The sequence below is a fragment of the Elephantulus edwardii genome, unplaced genomic scaffold (assembly GCF_000299155.1).
Source record: "Elephantulus edwardii isolate Elephantulus edwardi_28Jun2011 unplaced genomic scaffold, EleEdw1.0 scaffold00058, whole genome shotgun sequence".
NCBI lineage: Eukaryota > Metazoa > Chordata > Mammalia > Macroscelidea > Macroscelididae > Elephantulus > Elephantulus edwardii.
In genome coordinates this window covers 7,061,884-7,087,023 of record NW_006399808.1, presented here as the reverse complement: position 1 = coordinate 7,087,023, position 25,140 = coordinate 7,061,884, and the positions used below count along the sequence as shown (strand labels likewise).

At 49.0% G+C, this 25,140-nt stretch overlaps 1 protein-coding gene across 1 annotated transcript in view; it reads right to left on the bottom strand.

The window, feature by feature from the left end:
- Positions 1 to 1,194, bottom strand: part of ZNF503 (zinc finger protein 503) — a 2,636-nt gene extending 1,442 nt beyond the window's left edge. Inside the window, exons 1-2 of the mRNA XM_006887499.1 lie at positions 892 to 1,194; positions 2 to 270 (exon numbers count right to left, since the gene is read on the bottom strand). Coding sequence (XP_006887561.1) covers positions 2 to 270; positions 892 to 1,194 — 572 coding nt within the window. The remainder of the gene's footprint in view (position 1; positions 271 to 891) is intronic.
- Positions 1,195 to 25,140: the final 23,946 nt, after the last annotated feature.

Genomic DNA, 25,140 nt, shown 5'->3' with positions numbered 1-25,140 from the left:
ACCGCCGCCGCCGCCACCTCCCGGTTCCTTCTTATCCGAGCCGGGTTTGGAGTAAGGCTTGAAACTCGACTTGTCCTCCACTCCGATGTCACTCAGCTTGAGGGGGCCTGCCTTGGTGTCCTTGTCGCCCCCAGCGCCACCGCCGGCACCGCCCGCGCCGCCCCCATTGGAGGCGACCGAGGAGAGTTTGGAGGAAGGCGAGGGGTCGGGCTTCCCGATCTGCGAGCATGTCTGCGCCAACAGCGCCAGCGGACTCTTCTTGGCATCGAGCTGCAGGGCCAGATGAGGAAGGGGCGCACAGAGAGAGAGACCCTTTAGTATTCGCACGCAGGGTTCAAACGCTCAGCCACTCAAGCCCCAAGACCTTCACAGCGCCGAGGCGTATTTCTAGGCGGTACTCCCTCCCACCCCGAACGCCAACACTCTCGCCCTTGGAAAAGGTGGCAGACACCTCCTTTCCCCCTATATCTTTTTTGCCTTCTCGAGCTGGATTTGCAAAAAACCCAAACCAACAAAACCAAACCCAACTCTCCAATGTTTTGGTTTCTGGCTCCGAGGCCCAAAACTATACCCCTCACACACCCCTTAATGTTTGAGCGCAAAGGCTTGGTCAGCTGGCACCCCTGAGGTTGTACAAATTCCAAGAGGGAAGAGGGATAGTGAGTTTCGGTCCCGCCAGTATACCGGGCCGAGAGACTTGAATAGCAAAGGGAGACACAACTTTTGGCCTCCCAATTCCCATCTACACTGCATTCCACCTCCTCAAACATTTCCACCCAGTTTTAGGTGTAGGAGCACTGTCTGAGCCCACCCCAGTTCCAAAAAGAAAGAAGCCCCGTGGAGTGGCAGTCAGCGTAATGATCCCAGCGCGATCCAAGGAAGGGTCCTTACCTCAATGGGGCTGACCGGCGTGGAAGGCAGGGGCTGAAGGTACTCAGGGTGCAAAATGTGGCCAGTCCGTGCCGTCAGCATCTTCAGCACCTTAATGGGCAGGCGATTGGCCTGGCGCAGGGGGTCAGAGGGGGGTACGGCGTGCACAAAAGGCTTGGTGCTGCGGGCCGAGGAGCCGGGGCCAGCGCCGGAGCTATTTCCAGAGAGCGCGCTGGTCCAAGCAGGGTCTGCGCCGCTGCCTCCGCCGCAGCCGCTGCTGTGCTTACTGCTTCTTAGGGCAGAAAGCGAGGGCGCTGTGCTCATGACCCACCCGCGCGCATGGGAGCAGCGGGGGGAGGGCTCCTGGAGGCGCGGGGCGGGCTCCCGGCTGCGCTCTCGCCCGGGGAGCAGGAGCAGGAGGCGGAACGGCGGCCACCCGCGCCCCGCGCGCCTTCTCGGCGCCTGGAGCCAGCAGCAAATAATCCTGGGGAGTCTGCAGCGGAGCCGTGGCGGGGCGGGAGAAGCCGGCGGGACTGCGGGAATGCCGGACGGCTCCCCGTGGCCGTGGCGAGCTGCGCCCCTGCGCTGCGCTCTCGCGGCCCCGCGCCGGCGCTGCACTCGACGATGTGAGCCGCTGCCTGTCCAGCCCCGGCTCTGGCGAGGAAACTCACTTCAAAAGCAGCTGCACCAAGGGGGAGATTAAAGCCTTTGCCGCCTTCCAATCAAATGGGAGCCCGAGGTGATTGGAGGGTCAAGGGGATGTGACGCGCCCCGTACCGCCGCCGCCGCCGCCAGGACTCTTAGCGCTGGTTTTAATGGGCAGCGCCCTCTCCACCGTCCCCCCTTTCCCTCCCCGCGCGTCCCCTCCCTCGATTTGGTTCGGTGGACTGGGTGGACGCTTATTCTATGTTTGTCATTTGCCGCCTCCCTCTTTTTTCTTCCTTGCCGTCCTTTTCCCCAGGTCGCAAATAAATAGAAATCTTCTCTTGAATGGGAGTGCGTACGGGGAACAGACTGCATGGGTGACGTCTGGAGCCAAGCCAGGGGATCTCAGGTCACCCTTATCCCAAATGGTCTTTTATTAAATGAGATGCCCTGCGGCGCGGCCACCAGGGTAAGGCAAAGTGAGGAGAGCGAGCTGGAAGAAGTACGCCCTCCCGCTTTGATTTCCAGAGCATCGGCTGCAGAGAAACTAGAAGCTAGATGGGCAGCGGCGGCGGTGGCGGCTCTTCCCGTTGCAGCGCACCCTACTCCCCGCCCTTCCCAGCCACGTGATGCCCAGCGAGGCTCAGATTGGGGCAGAAGAGGGGGTCACATGCTTCCTCTGTTTCACTCAGTGCCACCCCCACCCCCTCCCCATTCTGACTCTCCAGCCACCCTCTCTTCCACCTCCCCCTTCTTTGGGCATCTCCACCCCTCCATCAATTGTCAATGTTCCTCGACCGCAATCAATCAGTTATTTGTCAGCTCTTGTCAATCCGCCCGTGATTTATGTCAGCTTTTGTTGCTGATTACAAGGCGGGTGCGACTTGAAGGGAAAAAGAAGAGAGGGAAAGACGGAGAGGAAGGAAGGAAGAGACCGAGGGAGAATCAGAGGAGGGACAGAGAAGAGTAGCCTCCTGGGATGGGAGGGTGTGCATGGTAAGGGGGAGGGAAAAATAAAAAAGAAGAGGTGAAAGAGACGTTTGGTGTAGGAAAAATGGTTCGTGAGTGTAAAGTGCGCAGGTGCGCCTAGGGCGCACAGAGGGTGCGCAGGCCTGGGGTGCCCGTCAAGCTCCTCTCCAAGTCGGAAAAGGAATCACTTTAGGGCCTTTGGTCTGTTTAGGACCCTGGAGTTGGGGAGCTGGAGACCTGCGGTGGAGACATCTCGGACCGAATTTCTTTCCCAGGGACGGATCACCCCGGCGCAGGCATCACCCTCCGTTATGCCCTCACCCCAAATTTGGAGTCTTCTTTTCAACAGCCATACTACGAATGTAACCTGAGTTCTGTAAATCAACGGTGGGGTGGTCCCCAACTCTAGCCCCCACCCCCGGCCCCGTTCCAATTATTTGACCTCTTTGGACTATGTCTAGTGCAGGGAGGCAAGCGGCCTGACCATGTGTGTGGGGAGGACACGTTCCAAGCTCACTGGGGCCCCTTGACCGCCCGCCCCCGCCCCGCGCGGTGCCCGCAGGCTTGCGAGCCGGGGTTACTCCGGGCCGCGTGCTCGAATTTATCGGAACGGCGAGCGGGGATTGACCTGCGCAGGGGAAACACAGGAAAAGAGAAGGAGGGCGGGGGTGGTTAGTTGCCTGTGGGAACGCGGGCTCTTCCAGGGAAGCGGAGCGGGACGGTCGCGTTCCCCTCGATTTGAACCGTCACTTGGGCTGTTTGGAAGGAAGAGGGGAGGCGCTGTGCCTGGGTCCGGCGCCTCGGGTATATGCACGCTTTTGCTACCGTGGGAGTTCTCAGGGCTTTGGGAGCGGCCAGAGCGAGCTCGGAGGTCACCTCCAGAAACTCGCAGAAACTGCAAGGGGGGGGGGGGGGGGAGAAGCGGACGGTTCCGCCCGCCCCTGCACCAGCCCGCTTCCTTGGAGAGACTGGGAAGACTTCGAGTCTCCCCTCCCCCACTTTTCCACCCTGGCTCTTTTGTTGTCAAGGCCTTTTGATAAATGGTGGGGCTGGGAGCGCTGGGAGCTGGGAGCCGGCCTGTGCCCGCGCGGGGGGCGGGGGCTGAGCCTGGAGACCCGGTTTCCACGGCGCGCACCCCGCGTTGGGCCGGTACGAGCGGGATCCCGGCCTGGGACCCCTCCTCGGGTGTACTGGCCCTCTCTTCTTTCAACACCTCACCCCATTTTATATGTGTCTCTCTCCTAACTCCGTACAGGTACTGAGAACTTTTTGGGGTTAGTTTTAGAATTTTCACGTAGGCATTATTTTTCTGCGTTTGAACGTCATTCTCTAGATGGGTAAACTTTATGGGATGACAACTCGGCGGCAAAGGAGGATTTGAAGAGAAGCGATGAGGGGAGGGAGGTGGTATGTTTGCAATCTGCGTTCGACTGTGTGTGTGTGTGTGTGTGTGTGTGTGTGTGTGTGTGTGTGTGTGTGTGTTTAAGACCACACGTGCGTTCGAGGGGATTTGGACTATTTGCCTGTGCGACCGCCCAAAAGGGCGAGTCCTTGAGAAGGTGGTGAGGTCATGAAGGTTTTCTGAAGGATCTTGGGGGAGTGAGTTCCAGGCGCCGGGCTAGGAGCGCGTCAACAGTCCTGAACTGGTTCTGCCGGCAGCGCGTCCGGGAGGCCGCTGGCGTCTGCGGGTTTGTTAAGAGCGCTGCGTGGACCGATGCGGGGCTGACCGATATGGGCCTGGGCCAGCGGCTGAACTCCTTGCGCTCTGGTCTAGCCTTGGGCCGGGTGTCGCCTCGACCTCTCTTGTCAGGCTCAGTCACTAAATGCCCTGGCCGCAGTCAGAGGGGGGCAATAACTGTCGAGTGAAGTCCCCGCTTTCTCCAGACAAAGTTCCAGACTCAGCCTGAGGCTCTTTCTCTGCCTTCCAACTTTAGCACCCGCAAGGAAACAACACTAGCGCCCAACTTCTCGGGGTGCCAGGGACGGGGAGGCAGGGGTTGATCCCGGCGCCCTCCGTATCAGTGCGCTGCGGTGCGGTCGCTGACGCTTGCGGCTCTTCTGTGCTACCCGCGCGCGGGTCATTGACAGGGTGCGTTTCTCACTTTGTGAAACCCAACTCCGAAGGTCCGAGCACACGGGGGCGCCTGGGGTCCTGTGCGCCCCAGCCTTTGGAGAGGTGCCGGCGCCAGAGCTGGCGCATCTTGCCAGGAGGCCAAATCTCGGAGAACGCCTGGCCGTGAAGGTGGGGTTAACTACCCCGCTCAGGGCCTAAGGCCTCCAACCCCCAGCGGCGCCTGGCAGGGACGTCCTGCGGGTTTTATTTGCACACAATGGAAATGATTTGTTTTCTCTAAAAAAGGAGTAGGCTGGCAGATATTTGAGGAGGGGGTAAGGGGAGAAGAAGGAAGGAGCGAGAGCTGAGGAAAAAAGTTTGAAAATGCCTTGAACTATTCACTGTCGAGATGGCTAATCAGTATTGAGGCCGGAGGGCAGGCGGGCCGCCTTTCACCGCCGCTTCCCTTTCATCTCGGGCTCGGCGGAGGCGCTCAATTAAAAGCCTATCAGTTTGTAAGTAAATCAACGCCTATCAGAGTTGTCACATCAAACAAAACGATTATTATTGCAGCCCGCCTCCCCTATTAATCTCCCTCGAAGATAATCCGCCTGACAGGTCAGGCCCGGCGAGCTGGAAAGCCTGGCCCAGAGCACCCAAGGAGGCCCGGACTGGCGCGCGCCCCCGGGGGCCTCCCCGCCACTGCCCCGCCCCACCTCGCGGTCCCAAAGAAGTTGGGGAAGAACCGGCGCGCTGGGGCTTCAGGACCCAGGATGAACCCGGCCGGATCGGGAGTCGGGCTCAGGGTCACAGGGCCCGGAAGGACTGCTTCTCGCTCAGGAGGCGTCCCGACTGCTGGACCTGCAAGCTGGTCCTGGCGGCCTCTTCACACCCTTCACCGTGTCCCTCAGGCTCCTCTCTTCTTTCCTCCTCTCTTTCTCTTTTATTTTTATTCTTCCGCTTCTTTCGTGGCTTCTTAACTCTTCTTTATTGGTTATTTTCTTTCCCGTTTCCTTCTTACCAATGAATATCTCCCTACTAGTTCTCTTCCAGGCGCGCACAGACCATTTGTGCAGAATGACATGCCCTGGAGTAGGGCATCCTTAGCGTCCGGGCTACCTCCGGAGTGTGTGCAATTCTCTAGAACTTCTAACAGAGTCTTCCCTAATTTCTTCCCAAGAAGGGGCTCTTAGAAGCTCCGCGCCTACTTAAGGCTGTGTTTCCAAGGGTGAGGGGAAAGGGAGAGGCCAGGGCGCAGAGACGGATGAAGGAAGGAATGGCTTCGAGCACTCTCGCTCTCTCTGGAATTAGAATTTGGTCTTGGAATATTCACAGCTGCAACCTGCACAACCTTGCTGATCTGGAAGGACCCACGAGGCCCTGGTGGCTCAGCTCCGAGCATGTGACGGACTGTCTAATAATGTAATAAGAAAATGAAGCCTGATTATGGCTTCCGTGGCCTCAAACTGGCGCCCGCCGGCCAGGTGGGGCCTGGATGCAGGATGAGCTTGAAATCGTGGGCTTCTTCTGGGCAGCCTCTCACTGGGAGCTCCGCTGCCAGAGACCGGAGCGCTACCACCCGGAGCTCTTGCTCAAGTTCAAAGGCCAAACGCCCAGGTGAAGCCAGGTAGTTGAAGGTTATTTGGGGAGGAAGAGTCACTCTCAGGATTCCAAGTCCTGCAAGCCTAACTGCTGGGTCCAGAGGCTACTTGGCATCCCCCTCTAGGAGAATCCCTTAGGCATGGCAGTTCTGGACACCAGGCCCAGCCTCTGCAGGTCACCGCTGGGGCTGAGACAGCCTTTCCAATGACTCTCACCTTGGTGTGTTGCGCACTGGGGACTCCAGGGTCCACAGCCCAAACACTGGCTTCCTGAAAACGCCAGGCTATGGCTATGTTCATGCTACACAGCTGATTTGGTATTTTTTTCTTTCCATACCCAGAAACACAATGTCGACGCAGAGGCTGGGTTTTGTGAGCACCTCGGTTTCTTAAACACACGTATTTCACCTCTGCCAAGGTGCAAACACTGTACCCCTCGAGGACTCACACTGGCTGTGAGAAATATTTGCCGGGTAGCACAAGTCCTAGCTACATCCCAGATTACTCCCAAGCAAGGGATGGAAATGACTCTTGCTCTAGATACTTTCCAATTTAAATATATGTGCACCCCCCTGAGATTTTCGCAATATTTTATAGATGTAAATATTCAGATGCTTTAAGTTACATGCCCTTGAAGGTATAAGCGATCTGAGCCGTTCACCCTGGACGTTGGGCTGTTTGTATGATTTTTCATCTCTGCACTTACACAAGAATCTCGACCTAATAAATTAAATCTTGTCATTTTTAGAATCGATGGGATTTCGCTGGCCGGCGTTTGTGTTGCTTGTATCCGAATAACTCCAGGTCGCAGGCGTCTTACAGGAAACGGCTGCCGGTCCTCCGGTCCTCGTGAGCTCTGGACTTCTCTCCCCAGCAAGGGACCAGAGGCGGCTCCTGTTATGGGGTCGCGCGCGACCGCGGGGGACCAGATCCCTCTGGGCATCCGCAGCAGCGGCGCCGCCCCGCAGGTACAGCAGCAGGCCGAGGCTCCTCGCTGCAGTGCGCATCTGGCAGCACCCCATCTGCCCGGGCTTGGAAAAGATGCCAGGCTGAGCCGGCCCGCAGCAAAAACTGAAAGCAAATTCCGTTGCAAATGTAGCAGGAACTTTGTTCAACGCCAAGTTTGCAGCCGAACATTCGGAGGAGGCTTTGGGAGGACTGAGCCCCAGCGAGTGCGCCCTCGGGAAGGGGCCGGCGGCGGGGGTGGGGGACGAAGAGGCGCTGGACCGCAGGTCCGGTCAAGGGCTAAGCGCCTCTGTTCTTTTTCTCCAATTCCTCTGCTCGCCGGTAAAAGCGTTTCTAAGGGGCCTCGGACTTCCAGGATGTATCTGTGGGGCTTGCATGGGAAAGGGGTGCTTTGTAAAAGTTGCAGAAAAGAGGTTGGCTTATAAATGTCTGCCCAGCTGAAGAAACCGTGAGAACCTCTCGCCTTCTGGGGCATAGTGATCAAGAACCACGAGGGAGTCCCCCCTGCGTACAGCTCTCGCCACCCCTGGAGCCCTTAGTGGGGAATGAAAACCTCTCCCGGCCCGCAAACTTCCGGGCGCAGTAGCCGGGAACGCCGCTCCAGGCTGCTGGGTCTTTCGGCTCCAGCTCTGAGCCCCAGGAGGTGGGGATCGCTGGCTTCCGCCTCCCACCTGGCTGCCCAGAGCGTCATCGCCGACCCCCCAACTCTCCAGCCCCGGCGCTTCCCTTTGGGAACAAGGGCCTTGGGAGGCCTGCGACCACGCAAAGGGCGCGCGCAGGTCCGCGTGGGGGCGGCCGCCCGTCTCTCCGCAGGGCCTGTCGCCCGGCTGGCCGCGGTGGGTGAGTGATGAGGGCAGAGAAGGGCGCCCATAAATCGCGAGTGTCAGGGCGAAAAACTCTCTTTATTGTCTGCGTGATGGATGGGCCCGGGGACGAGACACCAAATACTTCGTATCGCCTTTAAATGGGAACACATTTTCCGCGGCCATAATTCATGTTTTTTAAATAGAAAGTTTGAAATGTTGCCTATATTTCACCGGCCCTGACATATTTATGAATCGCTCCCTGCATGCAAATATCATTATTTAAAGCGCCGGGGAGAGAGTGGAGAAGGGGGAGGAGGCGCAGCCCGGGGTGGGGGGAAATGGGGGTGGTGAACGCTGGATGTGCGGGAGGAGGGGGGCATCTTCCTAAGGTGTGGACAATGAGGTGCAGGGAGATGTCACCGCCGGAAGCCCGGCGCGCCCCGTACTCCCCTTCCATCGCGGACCCAGCAAAGCCATGCTACAAGTTGCGCGGCTTCCGGCCTAGACAGATTCCCACCACTGGCGGAGAACTGGGGGGTATCTTGCGCCTTACTCGGAAGCCTCGATTCAGAGCCGTAACCACCTTTTCGAAGAAGAAAATAGTAAAAATAAAAATCTAACAAGCATAAAAAAGTAACCCAGCATGTTTTGTGTTCTTTGCCTTGGAGTCGCTTTTATTTTTATTCTGCAAACTTGGGATCGTGCACTCCCAGGAAAGGCAGCTCTGAGACCCCTTGTCATCGTGAGGAACGGGTGGGAGGCGACCTCGATGCGCCGCCAGCCAGCCGGCTCAGTACTTCCGAGGCGCAACGGAGCGTGCGCAAGACGCGGGACCACAAACGACCGCGTCTCCCAGCCCTGGGGCTCTGCCCACTCGGCCTTCCCGGCGTGCTGCGGAGCTCCAGATCCCAGTCCATCCTCTCCTAGTCTCTACTATCGCTTTGGAAAAAGAGCCGGCAACGTGCCCGGGGCCTGTCCCCACTTGGCGGCCCGGGGGCGCCCACACCTGAGCGCGCACTGGACTTTACCTTTGCCCTGCCGCGCGGGGTAACAGAGGTGTGGAGGAAAGGGCAGGGTGGAAGGGACAGTGGGCACGGCCCAAGCCCGCCGGACGCGCGGCCCGCAGTCTCCACGAGGGACCGGCACCCGCGCCCGCGCCGGCGGAACCCCTTCGTGCAACCGAATTAAGCTTGAGAGCGCCGGCCGGGGGAGGCGCCCGGGACCCGGCGTGGGGAGTGAGGGGCGGCTCGGCGGCACTTCCGCTGGGGGCGGGACTGCAGCGGCCACGCTGATCCCGCCCCTGCGCGCCCCGCCCCGCCCCCGTCTCCGCCCCTCGGGGCTGGGACCCAGGGGTGCGCTGCAGCCTGATTGCAGCGTAACACTGCTGTGTGCTCAGGGAGGGCGGCGAGCAGCGCCAGGGCGAAATCTCGGATTTTGAAGTCGTAGGAACATAAGCATCTACACAATAGCTACCCCACTCCAACCTACTGGTAAGACTTGTTGGAACTTTGGGCTTTCGACAGTCCCGAAACCCTGCCTGGTGCCCGGGCTCCCCAAGACCAGATTTATCTTTCAATTATAAAGAAAACACATAACCGTGCACATAGGGCTCCCCGCCTGCCTTTCAAGAAAACATCTTTGGACATTCATTTTTGCGTCCGGGTACTGTTCTAAGAACTTCAAATAAATTATGGGCTCACTGCGATTCTCCGAGGTGGGCACCCTGAATGCCAGGTTTTATGGAGAAATCAGCCTGGCCTTACTCTCCTCCTATGCATGACGGTACCTTACCTTTCCTCCTGAGCCTCAGCTTCTCAATGCTGGGAACTTGTCTTTTTAGTTAGTTACCTGGTGGGGTGTGGGGAGAGCTTCACCTGCTCCCCTCACACTCTTGCAGCTCTGGCAGCGCAGAGCGTGGGAGGGGAGCCCCTCAGAGCCTGACTGAGACAGAGGTGTGAATGAGACGAGCTCCACTCAGCCCCAGGGGAGCCCCTTTCCTGACGGGATGAGCCTGGGTTCTCCCTGAGCATCCCTGGTGTCCATGCCCGAAGCCGGAGGCATCTTTTTAAAAAGGCAAACCAGACCTCCTGTCTTCTCTGCTTAAAAAGCCTTTTGGTCCCGAATCGATTCAGTCCACCTATTCCCCGTGGCTAGTGGTCTGGGCTTGATGTGCCCTGTCTGATTTTGACTTATCTCCCATTCCTTCTCCTGGACTCTAGAAAGCCTTGTTCCTTCAAATACTCCATACTACTTCACACCTTAAGGCATTATCAACACTTTTCAACTCCAAGGGGTCAGGACTGAGGTGCCTCCTTCAAGGAATGAATGAAGGAACTCTCTTAAGGATCATCAATTATGTTAAAGGAATGTATGACCATTTACAGGGTTCGTTACACTTTCAGAGCTACCAGTAAATGTTCACACCCAAAAATGTTTTCCATTTAATGAGACGCATAACATAGATGCCTTATATATAGATGGCCCGGTGCCTTAAGAGACTACTAGAGGAGGTCAGAGAAGGGAAATAACTGTGGGCTTACAGCCATTTATTTATTGAAGTTTTCAAAGTTCAAGATTTCTGACGGTTCACACAAATCTAGTGGGAAAATGACTCTTCTCCCGACACCATGAATATTTATGCATTTATATCTCAATGCTTTTGCCTGGACCCGCTTTTGCTACCCCCACAGATTGTTCCATTACAATTCAGTTCCTTATTATCGTCTGACTGAGCTGCCACCGCAAGAACTAATTGTCCTGCTTACATTCAGCTTCTCTGGCCTCTGATATTATAGGTACTCCTGTCTGGTTAATTTCCCTGACCACAACACCCACTCAGAAACCTTCAGGGGTCCCCCATTGTCCACATGTAGCATCTGACTCTTTATAATTGTGCTCCAAATTACTTTTTGAAATCTTTGTTTAATTTATGTGCCAAAATTAAAAAATATATATTCACTTCAACCAGTAAAATGTTTGAAGAACAAAAGCTTTAATGATTTCCTTCCATCTCCTTGCCATTCTTTGTTCAGTCTTTTGAAATGCCTATTGTTAACAGCCTCAATTGTAACATCTACCCCTTTCCCCATGATCACCATGCGTATAACACACACACACACACACACACACACACACACACACACACACGACCAATGAGTATGTATTGCAGTTGGCAAATCTGCTAGCAGGGACCCGTTTATAGTGCTAAGGACTAAGAAAGTCATTTTAAGGTGCACTTGATCCAAGCCATGGTATTTTCAGTTGCTTTATATGCACTTGAAAGTTAGACAATGAATAAAGAAGACCTAAGAAGAATAGATGCCTTTGAATCATGGTGTTTGCAAAGGGTATTGAATATGGCATGGACTGCAAAAAGAACAAACAAATCTGTTTTGAAAAAAGTGCCCCTAGTTCTTAGAGGCAAAGATGGTGAAACTTCATCTCACATACTTTGGGCAGTCTTTGGAAAGAGATACCATATTCACACAGGTAGGAGGTACCAGTCCTTGGACATAGGCATGCTGAGGAAATCGGAGGGTTAGCAAAAGAGAGGAATGCACTCAATGAGGTGAATTGACACAGTAACTGCAACAGTGACCTTGAGGATGAAGAAGGATAGAGCAAGGTTCCAATCCGTTGTTCAGAAGGTCACTATGAGTCATAGTCAGCTTGACTGCATCTAACAATAAGAAAAACAAATATATGTGTGTGTGTGTGTGTGTGTGTGTGTGTGTGTGTGTGTATGGTTATTATGTGGTTGCTTGTTTATATAAAAGAAAAGCAGACAGAATGTTCAACTTGTCATTCTTGCTTGGTAACAAATTGGTTTATAGATATATCAAACTAAGTTATTAATTTTCTTAGTGGCATGGCATATACCACTTTCTCAGGCATTCCTCTACTCATGGCCATATAGATTACATTATGGATTGGATTGTGTACCTTCAAGCTATGGATTGGAATCCTAACCCTTATACCTAAGGATATAGTCTTGTTTTGGAATATGCTTTCTTTATTATGCTAATGTGTCATCTCAAGGTAAAGTGTGTTTTAAACATAATCACTCTTGAGATATGAAATGAGCTGACTAGATGCACAAGGAAGCACAAATGGAGGCAGACAGATGGACATGAAATTCACCAACCAAGCAAAAAGCACTGAGTCTGGAGAAGTCCAAAAAGATAAAAATCTTCGTCCAGAGCCAGGACCCAAAATTTGGTCTATTTCACCTGAATTTAAAAATCAAATTAAGAACAGGTTTCAGGCATTGAAAACCAATGATTGAAGACCATAAGAGTTGTGAGAAGACATCAAGGAGATCATTTATGAAGATGAGCAATAGGTCATTACTAAGGCAGAGGTGAAAGAAAGGGGGGGAACCCCAACCCAACAAACCAAATAAATGTCAGAAGAGACTATGAGAGTTCCACTAGAGGATTGAGAAGCCAAAAAAAAAAAAAAAAAAGAAGACATGCCAAAGTACTGAACAGAAGATTTCAAAGTGCAGCTCCAGAAGACAAAGTTAAATGTTATAATGGAATGTGCAAAGAGCTGGAATTGGAGAACAAAAAGGGAAGGACTTATTCATCATTTCTCAAGCTGAGAAGATGGAAAAACAAATTTAAGCCTTGAGTTGCAATACTGAGAGATACTATGGGAAAAATCTTGAATGATCCAGAAGGCATCAAAAGAAGATGGAGGAAATACACAGAATCAGTATACCAAAAAGAATTGATGGGCACTGAAATATTTCAAGAAATACTATATGATCAAGAGTTGGTGATAATGAAAGTACAAGTTCAAGCTGCTCTGAAGATATTGGCAAAAACTAAGACCCGGGAATCGATGGAATACCAATTGAAATGCTTCAACTAACAGATGTAGCCCTGGCTGGATGTGCTCACCAGTCAATGCCAGGAAATTTGGAGGACAGTTGCTTGGCTGTCTGGCTGGAAGAGATCCTTATTTATTGCCTTTCCCAAGAAAGGTGATCCAAAAGAATGTAAAAATTATCAAACAATATTATTTATATTACATGCAAGTGAAATATTGTTGAAAACCATTAAGTTCAAATTGGATTTAGAACAGGCTGTGGCTGAAGGCTGCATAGTGGAGTGGACCTGGGGGGAGGGATTGTAAAACAATGAAATAATTTTTCTTTTACTTTTCAAAGAGGGGAGTGTACTAAGGGGGAGGGGTGGGTGTGGAGAAAAGTGAAACAATGAATGAATGGAAATCCAAAGTCTCTGCAAATTTTCATTGAAATTAATAATTTTTTAAATGGAAAAAAAGAGAAGAGGCTATGGCACCAGGGATATCACTTCTCATAGCAGATGGATCCTGGCTAAAAGCAGAGAATACTAGAAGAATGTCTATTTGTGTTTTCTTGACTATACAAAGGCATTTCACTGTGTGGGTCATAACAAAGTATGGCTAACAACTGAGAAAAATGAGAATCCCAGAATATTCATGATGCTCATATGAACCTATATTTAGACCAAGATGCTGTTGTCCAAACAGAGCAAGGAAATTCTGCATGGATTAAAATCAGAAAATGTGTGTATTCGAGTTGTATAATTTCTCCATACCTGTTCAATTTATATGCTAAGCAAATAATTCCAGAAACTGGACTCTATGAGGAGGAATGTAGCATTAAGATTGGAAGATGACTTATCAGCAACCTGTGTTATGCAGTTGACACAACTTTGTTTTTTGAAAGTGAGGAAGACCTGAAGTTCCTGCAGCAGAAGATCAAAGACTACAGCTTTGCATATAGGTTACATTTCAACAACAAGAAAATGAAAATTCTCACCACTGGACCAATAGGCAACATCATGATAGATGGAGAAAAGATTCATATTGTCAACAGTTTCATTTCACTTGGATCCACAATCAACTGATACCAGCAATCAGGTTATCAAAGACATATTGTCCTGGGAAAAAACTGTGCTCAGGGACCTCTTCCAAATTACTGAGGGGCAGTGATGGCAGTTGGAAGATGAAGGTGCACCTGATTTAGGCCAGAGTCTTTTCAGTCACTTGCTGTGTATCTGAGAGCTAGACAATGGTTAAAGATTACAGAAGAATTGATGACTTTGAGCTGTGGTGTTGGAGAAGAGTGACTTCTCAAAGAGCAAGTGTAAGTTTTAGAGACAGTGCAGCCAGAGTACTTTTTGGAGACAATGTTGACAAAGGTTCATCTCACCTACTTTGAACGTTTTGCTAGGAGAATGACTTCAGTGAAAGTGAGAAAGACCCTCAGTGAGATGGATTGACAGAGTCATTGCAGCAATGGGCTCAATTTTGCCAGAGGTTGTGAGGACGGCACAGGATAGGACAGCGTTCAGGTTTGTTATTCACAGGGTCCATATGACTTGGTGGCAGCTGGACAATGACTAGAGATAATGGAAGGAGAGTTGATGCCTATAAGCTGTGGTGCTGGAGAAGAGTATTGAAAAAATACCATGGACTGCTAGGAGAACAAACAAGTTCCTTCTGAAGAGGGTGAAACCAGGCTGTTCATTAAAGCAAGGATTCTGAAGCTTCATCTGACATACTCTGGACATGATGCAAGGCAGGATCAGTCCTTGGAGAGGGACATCATGTTTGGGAGGGTGGAGGGACAGCGCAGGAGAGGAAGAACCTCAAGGAGGTGGATTGATTCAGTGACTGGGGTAAAAGGGGTAGGTGTATCTGAGACAATAAGATTGACACAGGATAGAGCAGGATTTAGGGCTGTTGTATGTATGTAGGGTAACTATGAGTCACAGGCGATGTGATGGCATAACAACAACAGCAACAACAACAGTTTCTTAAACTCTTGTGTGTGTGGGGGGAATATAGGTTTTTAAAAGATGCCCACTTGTGATACTTGTACAGCAGAGCTAGGAAACTTTTCTTTTTCACTAGTAAAAATTTTTGTGTCTCTATCCATGGCTTCGTGATAAGGAGCTACACGTAATTTCATCAGCTGCTCCACGGGGGAAGGATGGACAATCTTCTCTTGTCCACTTTTCTGTTTCTGAAAACTTGCTGAGGAGTCAGCTGTGATTCTGAATTGATGGTCCACAACAACAACAACAACAACAACAACAACAAATCTTTAAAAGAACCCTGGTGGTATAATGGACTACATGTTGGGCTGCTAACTAAGAGGTCAGCAGTTTGAACCCACCAGAAGCTGTCTACTTCTGTTAAGATTTACAGCCTCAGAACCCTGAGGGGGTCGCTATCAGAATCCAAATCAATTTGATGGCAGTCGATTTGGAGTTGGCCTATTTCCTTACAGGATCCATGAATGGTGCAAACTGTAAAAGCTCTTAGCTACTTACTGACAGGTTGAAGGTTTGACTGTGCAGAGAAGCATTTTGGAAGAAAAATTTGATAATCTACTTTTGAAAAGTCAGTCACAGAAAACCTTATGGAGCACAGGTCTACCCTGACACGAATGGTGTCGCAGCAAACTTGATGGCATCTGGTGGTTTGTATCCTTAGAATCAGTAATTGAATTCTACAGAATACATTATTCTAAGTGCAACTGCCCATGTTGTTGTTTACTCTCAAGTTGGAGCTGACCCTCCAGCAGGTTTTCAGGGGCAATAATCTCATGGGATGAGATTGCTTGCTCATCTTTCTCCCATGGACCAGTTGGTGAATTAGAACAGCTTGCCTTTGGGTTGGCAGTGCAGCTCCTTACCACTAAGCCACCAGAGCTCCCTGCAACTGCCTATGAGCCAGCCAAATGGAATTTCTTTGTTCTTCTCAAATACCCTATGATCCTTACAGCTGGGGAAATATAGCCTTGTGCATATTCCAAGTTTAGCAAATGAGGCAAATGTAGATGGAAAAAGCAGGAAAGCAGGAGAGCAGACTGAGAACTACTTTTCTTTCCGGATCAAAGAGCTCAGATGTTTGGCCATTCTCTTTGCCTCTCTCTTCCTTCTTCCTCAGACACATGGGATGAAGATTGCAGCCATTTTGTGCCTATGAAGAAAAGTCCAAGAGAAGTGCAGAGAGAGGTTTAGTCCTGATGTGGCTGAAACACGAATCATCAACAGCAATAACCCATCTCTGTAACCTTTGCTATGTTGTTGTTAGGTGCCATTGAGTCGAGTATGACTCATAGTGATCCTATGAACAACAGATCTGAGCCCTGTCCTATCCTGTGCCATCTTCACACTTCCTGACACACTAGAACCCATGCAGCAGTCACTGTGTCTGTCAATCCACCTGGTTGAGGGTCTTCCTCTCCTTCACTAACCCTCGGCCTTTCCAAGCATGATGCCTCTCTCTTAGCAACATGCCTGAAGTATGTGGGGTGAAGCTTTATTGTCTTTGCCTCCAAGGCGCACTCTGGCCACACTTTCTTCAAGACATATTTGCTGTGTTAGAAGAATAGAATTCCTACTTGTTTAAGCCAATGGAATTGGTATGTTTATCCTTGCAGCCAAACACGTCTTAACCTGTATCCTTAATACTGCTGTCTAAAAAATGTTAGCAGGTTCTATTAGAGGTTGGCCTACAAGTGTAGTTTTCAAAATAGCATTGACAGTAGGCAGTATGCTCGAGGGATGACTAGCTTTTTTCCCCCAGAATAGCTAAAAGTCGCTTGGAGTCAAAGCTGGCAATACTTCTAACCCTCAGTGTTGTGTGAAGCATTGCATAGTAGACTTTAGTGAATCCCTTCCCACCCCTTTGGCTGCCTACCATCTGAATCCACTTCTTTTTTTTATTTGGAAGCAGGGCCTTCTTCCAACTATACAAACTATTGATGCTACATATCCTCTTCTTTCTGACCTCGGCAGCTGAGGTTGCACCAGTGGAATACTTCTGTCTGGGACTTAGACTCTCTGGTGAGGAGAGCATTGGACTTGGTTCAGAAACCCTTATCAGCAAGCAGCAGAGACTCTGGGAAGCTAGCAGCATCCTTGAACCCAGTGCAGTGGCATGGCTGCCTCGTGGCTGCTGAGGGAGAGCTCAGTGGCTGTCATGTGAAGTGCGGTAATGGTTGCCATTTAAGACAGAGACCTGGCAAAACTGTGTCCTCCAGTCATGCTTGGTACTTGCTGGTTCGTCAAATCTGGATCACCAGTCTTCCCACTGATTCTGTGACTTTCTGAGAGATTATTTTTCTGCTTACATTAGTCAAAGCCAGTTTCTTCCACTTACAAGCAAGAATATTAACACCTTTGCCAGCGTCTTGTTCGTTGTGTGGCTTCTAAACAGGTTCTGATGGCTATGACCTCTTAGTTGTGCCTGTGGGCAGCATACACCATTGTGGTGTGGATTCTTGTTTTAGTTTCTTAGTGTTGCCATAACAGAAGTACCACAAGTGGGTGGCTTTCATGAACGTACATTTATTTTCTCACAGTTTAAGGGGCTCTAGAGTGAGGCTCTGAAGGAAGATTCTTTTCTCTTTCCACATCAGTAGTCCCTCTGTTCTTCAGTTCTTTGGTGCTCTTCATGTAGAATGTATTTTCCCCATTTATGCTTGCTTGTCTCAGTGCCTAAGCTGATTCTCAGAACCAGGGTTTTGAACAGGGCCAGCCTGGTTCAGGCATGGCTGGGAAAGTGACACGAGAAGGGCACTGAGTTTTAAAATGTGAGTGAAACGGTACTTATTGCATTGAAAGAACTCACTAGCCATCTCCTAAGTCTCCCATTCAGAGTTTTCACCATTAATTTCCCCCATTTCAGCTAGCATTTGTGGACCACTCCTCTCCCACCACCACATCTTGTATGTCCTGATTTCCCTTCATGGGCCATGACTCAGCAGCTCAAACTGGCTTGAAGCCCTGCTCCCACGTCAGAAATGGGTAGGCTTAGGACATACTCTATAATGATGGGACGCCATTAACATAGCAAAGAAAAACTCTATTCTTAAAAGAAACTGAATGTGCATATATTTTCAGGAGACATAATTTCTGTTCATAACAGATCTAATGCTAAAATGACTTGATTTGATAACTCTAATCTGGTCAGGCAGTGATTTCAGCTGAAAAATGGTTCAAGTCAGCCAGGAGAATCAGTCATGTCAGAATTGAGTGCAAGAACACATCGACTCAGATTACTTTATTGAAAGCTTTGTAGGCAATGGATACTCTTTGAGATAGCTTCACATGACATTATTTTTCTTTTACCAAAAGCCAAATACAAAAAAATTATTATCACCATCTGATTTGTAAGAGTTTGAAATGTCTCCCCTTCTAGCTCTTTCTTCTCAAAAACCCTCATTCGCAACCAGTATGTCTGATTAGGGTTTCTAGGTTATCAGAGGACTCTGTCAAGAGCCACCTTAGGTGACAATCAACTTTGATTGTCCTCAGCAGATCTTAAAAGCTTAAGTGCCTGGCGAGTTGGAGTGCTCAGAAAATGTTTGTGAAATGCAATCAATGGCTGAGAACCTCCATGGGTTACATGGTCACAGGAGATCTCCTGTATCGTCCTGGACCTTAGCGAATGTGGGAGTAGCATCAAGAAAGATGGAGAAGGTTCTCTCTCCCTGTTACCCTCATGAGCAGAGTGGCCGCGCCAATGATGGTTCCTGTCTCTATGGTCAGTGTTCTTCCTTTCTATTTCTCTTTTTCTCTGTTTGATTCTTCCCTTTTTTCCCCTTTTACCAAAGCATTTATTAGGGGAATGAATAGTGCCAATCTACTTTTCTTCTCTGAAGATGCTATAAAAAGTATTTAGGAAATGTAGCCTATATTAATGATAGTTCCCCCCCCCCCTTTACTCCTTTGTATCAGTACTGAATCTTCTGTTCTCTTAGGGCTTCCTTTTTACCATACAGTTCCTTTGCCACATTCTCATTATCTGTCATGTTCCACCTGAATTAAAATCCTTTCCATATCCTCAACTTCTTTGCACCCCTTCTTCCTAAGAAAGGAGGCCTTTTGGTCACCCACTGGTAGATGGTCAGCCCCTTCAGCAAGGGTGAGGTCAGTGGGGCCCTATCTGGAGGGCCCAAGCAGGCTCTGGGAAGAGTCTTGATGGGGTAGAGTGATCCTGATCATCATTTTTGTCAGAGAATCAGCAACAGCTTTGACCACTTTCTCAGGTTGTGTCTTTTTGAAATAGGATCCGTGAGATGTACAAATGAACTACTTTCTGTCAAACCAAAGTGTGAAAAGACTTGATAAACATAACAAAATGAGATTAGAGATCATGAGAACAAAATGTAGATTAGTCAGATACACAAAGATTCAAAACAGGGGACAAAGACTTTTTAGAAAGGCTGGCGTCCCAACCTTCCCCAGGTGCTTCTGACCAACCTTTTGCCTTCAGCTTCCATCTCTATGGATTCTCCCTTCAAGTGCGTGCTCCCAGGCCCACCTTCCTTAATGCTGCTTTGATTGAGCCCTTCCTTGCCCAAGCTTTCATAGGTAACCCATTTTCAACCAAAAAACTAAAATTATATGTACTGTAGCATTTCATCTTCCATCAAACTTGATTTCCACTCTTTCTAAAACCTAGTTATCCACCAAACTAGGATCTTGATCCAGACATGGGGTTTGTCAGTTTTGTCCAGAGAACAGAACTACTAGTTGTTAATTTTGTGACTTGGGACAAGTTTTGTAACTTCTCTAAAATCTCAAGTCCCTAACCTCAAAATGGATATAACAGTAATACTTCATAAAGTGATCAATGTCAAAAGTAAACAAAGCAGTAAGTGCACCAGGCACTTAGAACATGCTTAATCAAATAATGTTACTATTACCTTCCTTCCACTCAAGTATGGAGATTATTTATCTTCTAATTGGTAATACTAGAAATTTTAATTCTTATTGTATAATGGTTTATGTGTGTTTGATTTCCCAACTAGATTTTAAGCTCCTACAGAACTGAACTAAGCACCTTCTTTATATTCTTAATACTAACAGAGGCTAAGCAAAAAGTAGACACCATGTGGCCTGGTGGTAAGGAGTTGTACTGCCAACTCAAAGGTGAGCGGTTTGAATCCAACAGCTCCTCTGAAGGAGAAGGATGGACAGTCTCCTCTCATGTGATCTCCTGCCTCATGAAAACATGCTGGGGTTTGTTGAGTTGAACGAAATGTGCATGGATTGTCCTCCAGAGTATGATTTTCCCTTATTTTTATTTTATAGATGAGGAAATTGAGGTTCAGAGAGACTCGCCAGGTCCCCAAGGTGAAAGTTCTTTGCTGCCTCACAGCTACCCTCTTCTACTTTTAGAACTTTCTCCTTGGTAAAGCTTCCCTTTTGTGGTCTACTGCCCAAATGCGCCTCTGGTGGCCCTCTTCAGCATCCCTGCCAATCAAAATATGTTCTGTGGACCCATGGAAGAAGGATATTGGAGACAGATAATGGAAATAAGTAAAAAAAGAGCTAGTTACAAAAGAGTACAGGTATGCACATACCCACAGTAAAGACATACACTCTGGAGTGCTGGCTGTCTGTGATCACTGGCCTTTGGGGGGTGGGGGTGGGAGGAGGATTATGGTGATTGTGACTTTCTCTTTGGTCATCTTATTTCTACTACAAACATTGTTGTTGTTGTTGTTGAGTCCCAGGCGACTCATAGCGACCTTATGAAGGAGAGTCCTTGACACTTGGGTGCCTTTCATCCTCTCTCCAGGTTCATAGGGTTTCCAGAGGCAAGCTATTATGGAAGTGGATGCCACTCCTCCTTCCACACTTGTTTAATCAGGAAGCTCCACCCCACTCTCAGTCCACATTGGGTAGCCAACCATTAACTCATTTGACACATCTGTGTCACAGTGTTCAGCCTCACAGCAACCGCAAGTGACTGGGGACCGCAACTTGTACACCAGGGCTATACGACCTAGAGGAATGTCTGAACAAAAACAATGAGAGACTGGCCGGAGGGCCACAAACTAAAAGTCACCCACCTTTGTCTTTGTCACATCGTTTTCTCTTCACTGGGCCAGCTGATCTCTCTTTCTCTTTGCTCACCTTATTTCTACTACAAACATAAATTACTTTATATATTGTTATTGTTGTTAGGCGCTATTGCGTCGGGACCAACTTGTGGTTGACCCTCCAGCAGGTTTCCTGAGGCTTTAAATCCAGAGGCACGGGAGGAGATTGTGCATCTTTCTCCTGTGGAGCACCTGGGGGATTTGAACTGCATGCCTTTGGGTTGGCACCAGATTTCCTACTTTATATATGTTGTTGTGTTCCGTCGAGTCAGAACTGACCCATAGCTGACCCTCTGACAGTTTTTCAGAGGCAGTTAACCAGAGGGGAGGAGATTGCCCATCTTTCTCCCATGGAGCAGCTTGTGGATTCGAAGTGCATGTCTTCAGGATTGCAGCACAGCTAAGGATTGTTGTAGACTAGTTTAACAAAGACCGTGGTGCTGAGCCTCCAGAACTCAGCTGTCTTGTCATACCTAGTTCCTTTTCACTGAAAAGGGGGCATATACACTCAATCGGGGCATCCTCTTTTCTCCCCCCTCAGATCCCAGTGGGCAGAGACTCACCTCTGGTGCTTTAGTCACAGGTTTGCAATGCAGGGGTGGGGGTGTGTGAGAAATGATTGGTGCGGGGTGGGAATTTTGGGATTCTTTTATCCCCTGCATCTCAAAGGCTGTCAGGCTCTTGAGGGGTGGAAATGACTGGTAATTAGTGAACCTTCTCTGCCGCACACACTAAAAGACACATTTCACAGTCTCCGTGACCCCTGCAGCCCGGTGAGGCTTTGTTATGTAGATGCTCTTAATTGGGTGAGTCACTTACTGCAAACAGCTTTGGGAGAGAGCTCCAGAGAGCTGTGTCAGGGATGCTTCCTAACTAACAGTGGATCTAACTCCTCAGAGATGTAGGGGCTGGCAGCAATGGTCTGTAAGTGACTTCCCTCCCATGTGAGGGGGGGCTCCCTTAGCCTTGGCAGCTAGGATGGCACATTTTAAGCATGGGAGTGCTAAGCTGTGGCCCTTATCTCCATTTTGATTTATCATCATCATCATCACCATCACCACCTATTCTGGTCAAAATGAAGCACTGGGGTTCAGTGGTGAACCTCATGGTGGAGACTCGGCCTGTGAACACCTCAGGCACGGTCACCTCTGTCAGCAGGGACTTCTGCATTGCTATGATGCTTAACGGCTTCCACGGAGCTTCTAAGCCAAGTTGGGGTTGTGATGTACTTCTGAAAATCAACCAATGAGACTCCCCAACGATCAAATAAATGGTCAGATCCACACAATCAATCATGGGGTGGTTTTAGGAATGAATAGTGTTTCATTCCATTGCAGATAGGGTCACCAGGAGTTGAGGGCTAACTCAAAGACCGCTAACAGCAACATCTGGGAATATTTTAGATAGAAAATGAATTACCTACATTCAGGGAGCTGACCACCTTATTGGAAAATCAGAAACAGATACAGATATATATATTATAAACAAGGCATTATCAGGTCACTGTCACCTCCAAAGTCCTGGCCCCAGACTGTCTGTGGCCTCAGAGTTTCCTGGTGCATTGTGGGAATGACTCACTTCATCCTCAAATGCACTGCATTACATCATCACATGACGCTCTAGGTCCTAGAGTGTCCCTCCCACCTACTACTGCTTCCCCTAGAAGAGGAGCAAATGTATTCTGAGTTTTAAAATGCAGCGCTTTCTAAACAAAGCTCATCAGCACACCTCACCCCATCTCCTCATCACTCCCTGCTCGTGACTAGACATCAAGTCTTGGCAGTTGGCTTTGCCATCCCCTTCACATTCTCATTGCTCCTTTGTCCCTTCACTTAGTGTGTGGTGTGGATCACATTGCTCTCTTCCACATGCTCATCACAACAAATCCATCACAAGATCTCACTGCTGCTGTCTTCAAGATACATCCAGGCACTGTTCATGCTCTCCTGGATTTCTGTCTGCGGTCTGGTGCCTCTTCCTCTGTCCTTTGCTCTCCATGGTCTGTCCTCAGTACAGCAGTTAGAGCAATCTCTGCAGAATGTTCCCTTGCTGCATAAGGGGTCCTGTCTCACCAGGAGTACAGGCACATGTCCAGAAAAATCAGGCCTCCCTTGAACTTTCAACTCCCACCTCATGACTCATTTACTATCACTTACCCCTTTGCTCATTCCTCTCCAAGCACTTTGATGCTTGTTTCCTGAACTTCCCAGACAACTTCCTGCCTCAGATCCTTGACATTTTCTGGAAACACTGTTCCCCTAAATGCCTACCTGGAATGCCCTGGTTTCTTACAGGTTCTTCTCCATTATCCCCTTTTCCTCAGGGCCTTCTCTGATCACCCTTTCTACTTACTTCTGGAACTTCTTATCCTCTTTTCCTGTTGTTCACATCACTTATCACTACCTAACATAATCCATATTTATGTGTTTATTTACCATCTATTCCCCCAACAAAGGGAGCTCTGGAAGCCTAGTGGTAAGAAGTAGCGCTGCCAGCAAACTCTTAGGCACAAGGTTGGTATCGCCCAGCTGCTTTGAAGGAGAAAAATGGACAGTTTCCTTCTATGAGACTTAAAGCCTCTGAAAACTCACTGAAGAGTTAGCTATGATTTGATTACAACTTGATGGCACACAATAGCAACATCCCCTCACTGAAAGTAAGCTATGAGAGGAGAAACTTTTTACTTGAATTTTCTACACCTAAGGTTATCAACACTCTTGGCAACAGTAGTCAGGAAATAAAAAAGATGAATTGCACTGGGGAAGTCTGCTGTCAGGGACCTCTCCAGAGTGCTGAGGAGCAATGATGTCAGTCATTGCTTCTCAGGTGCACCTGGTCCAGGCCATGATCTACACTGCTACATCCTTTGCATCAGACGATGACTGAGGATGACAGAAGAAGATTGTTGTGGTCCTGGAAGAGTATTGAACATACCATGGACTGCCAGGAGAACAAACTGATCTGACTTCGAGAGTGTGAAACCAAGTTTCTCATTGGAGGTAAAGATTTTAAAGTTCTGTCTTACATACTTTGGGCACGTGGCCGGGAGGGACCAGACCTTGGAGAAGGACATCATACTTAGAAGGATGGAGGGACATTGCAGGAGAGGAAGACCCCGAATGAGATGGGTTGACACAATAACCGGGGCAATGCCATTAGGTGTGTTGAAGTCAGTGAGACTAGCTCAGGATAAGACAGGATTCAGAGCTGTTGTACATAGGGTTACTATGAGTCACAGGCGACTCGACAGCACATAAAAACAACATCAAAAAGAAGCAAATCCCTAAGGTTTAAATTAGTTACTATTGTTGTTGCTGTTAGATACCATCATCACCGGCAGCTCAGTGACCCCGGGGACAGTCGATGTGAACCCTGCCTTAGCCTGCACCATCTTCACCATCCCTAGTATATTTGAGTCCATTGCTAAAGTCATTTTGTCAGTCTACCTTATTGAGGGTCTTCCTCTCTTTTGCTGACTCTCCACCTTTAAGAGCATGATGCCATTTTCCGAGGACTAGCCTGTCCTAACAACATACCTGAAGTATGTGAGATGTTAGTTTTACCATTGTTTCCTCTAAGGAATAACCTAGTTGTACTGTCTCCCAGGCACATCTGCTTGTTCTTTTGGCAATTTATGGGATATTTAGTACTCTTCTCCAAACCACACCTCAAAGGCATCAATTCTTGTGTCAACTTTATTTATTATCCAACTTTCAGATGCATAGAAATCAATTGAAAAAAACAAACACCAACATGGCTTGAATCAAGTTCAGCTGATCAATACTTAGGAGACCCTCCATATCTGGTGAAGAAATGAATGAATGAATTTTAGCACTTCAGCATAAGCTATACACCCTCTGGATTCTGAGTAAGTACTGATAGTCTAAACTGTCTGTAATCTCTACTGGTCAGTAGGAGCTATTTCAGTGAAATGGAGACAAGGGCTTGTCTAAGAATGGGGCTAAGGGTTCAGACAGTAGCCTTGAGGTGAAAAACCTGCATTCAAAGTGGGCATGTATCCACACTGTCTGTGCACCTACATGCATATTTATGCGCTTCTGTGTGTCTATGAGACTGTGTAGTGTGGTCATATTTTGTCACGGCTAACACTTCTCGTGTGCTCCCCTCTCCAAGACGACCACAGATAATTTATTGTGTCTAGAACCTTATCCACTACTTGTCTGTCAGGCAGTTCCAATGAGGCGGCTTCTGTGTTTCCCCGATACTAAAAGCTATGCCACCACTACTTCAAGTATCATCAGGGTACATATGGTGGCCGGTATTCAGTGGGACTTCCAGATGAAGAAGAATAGCCTTGTGATCAACTTC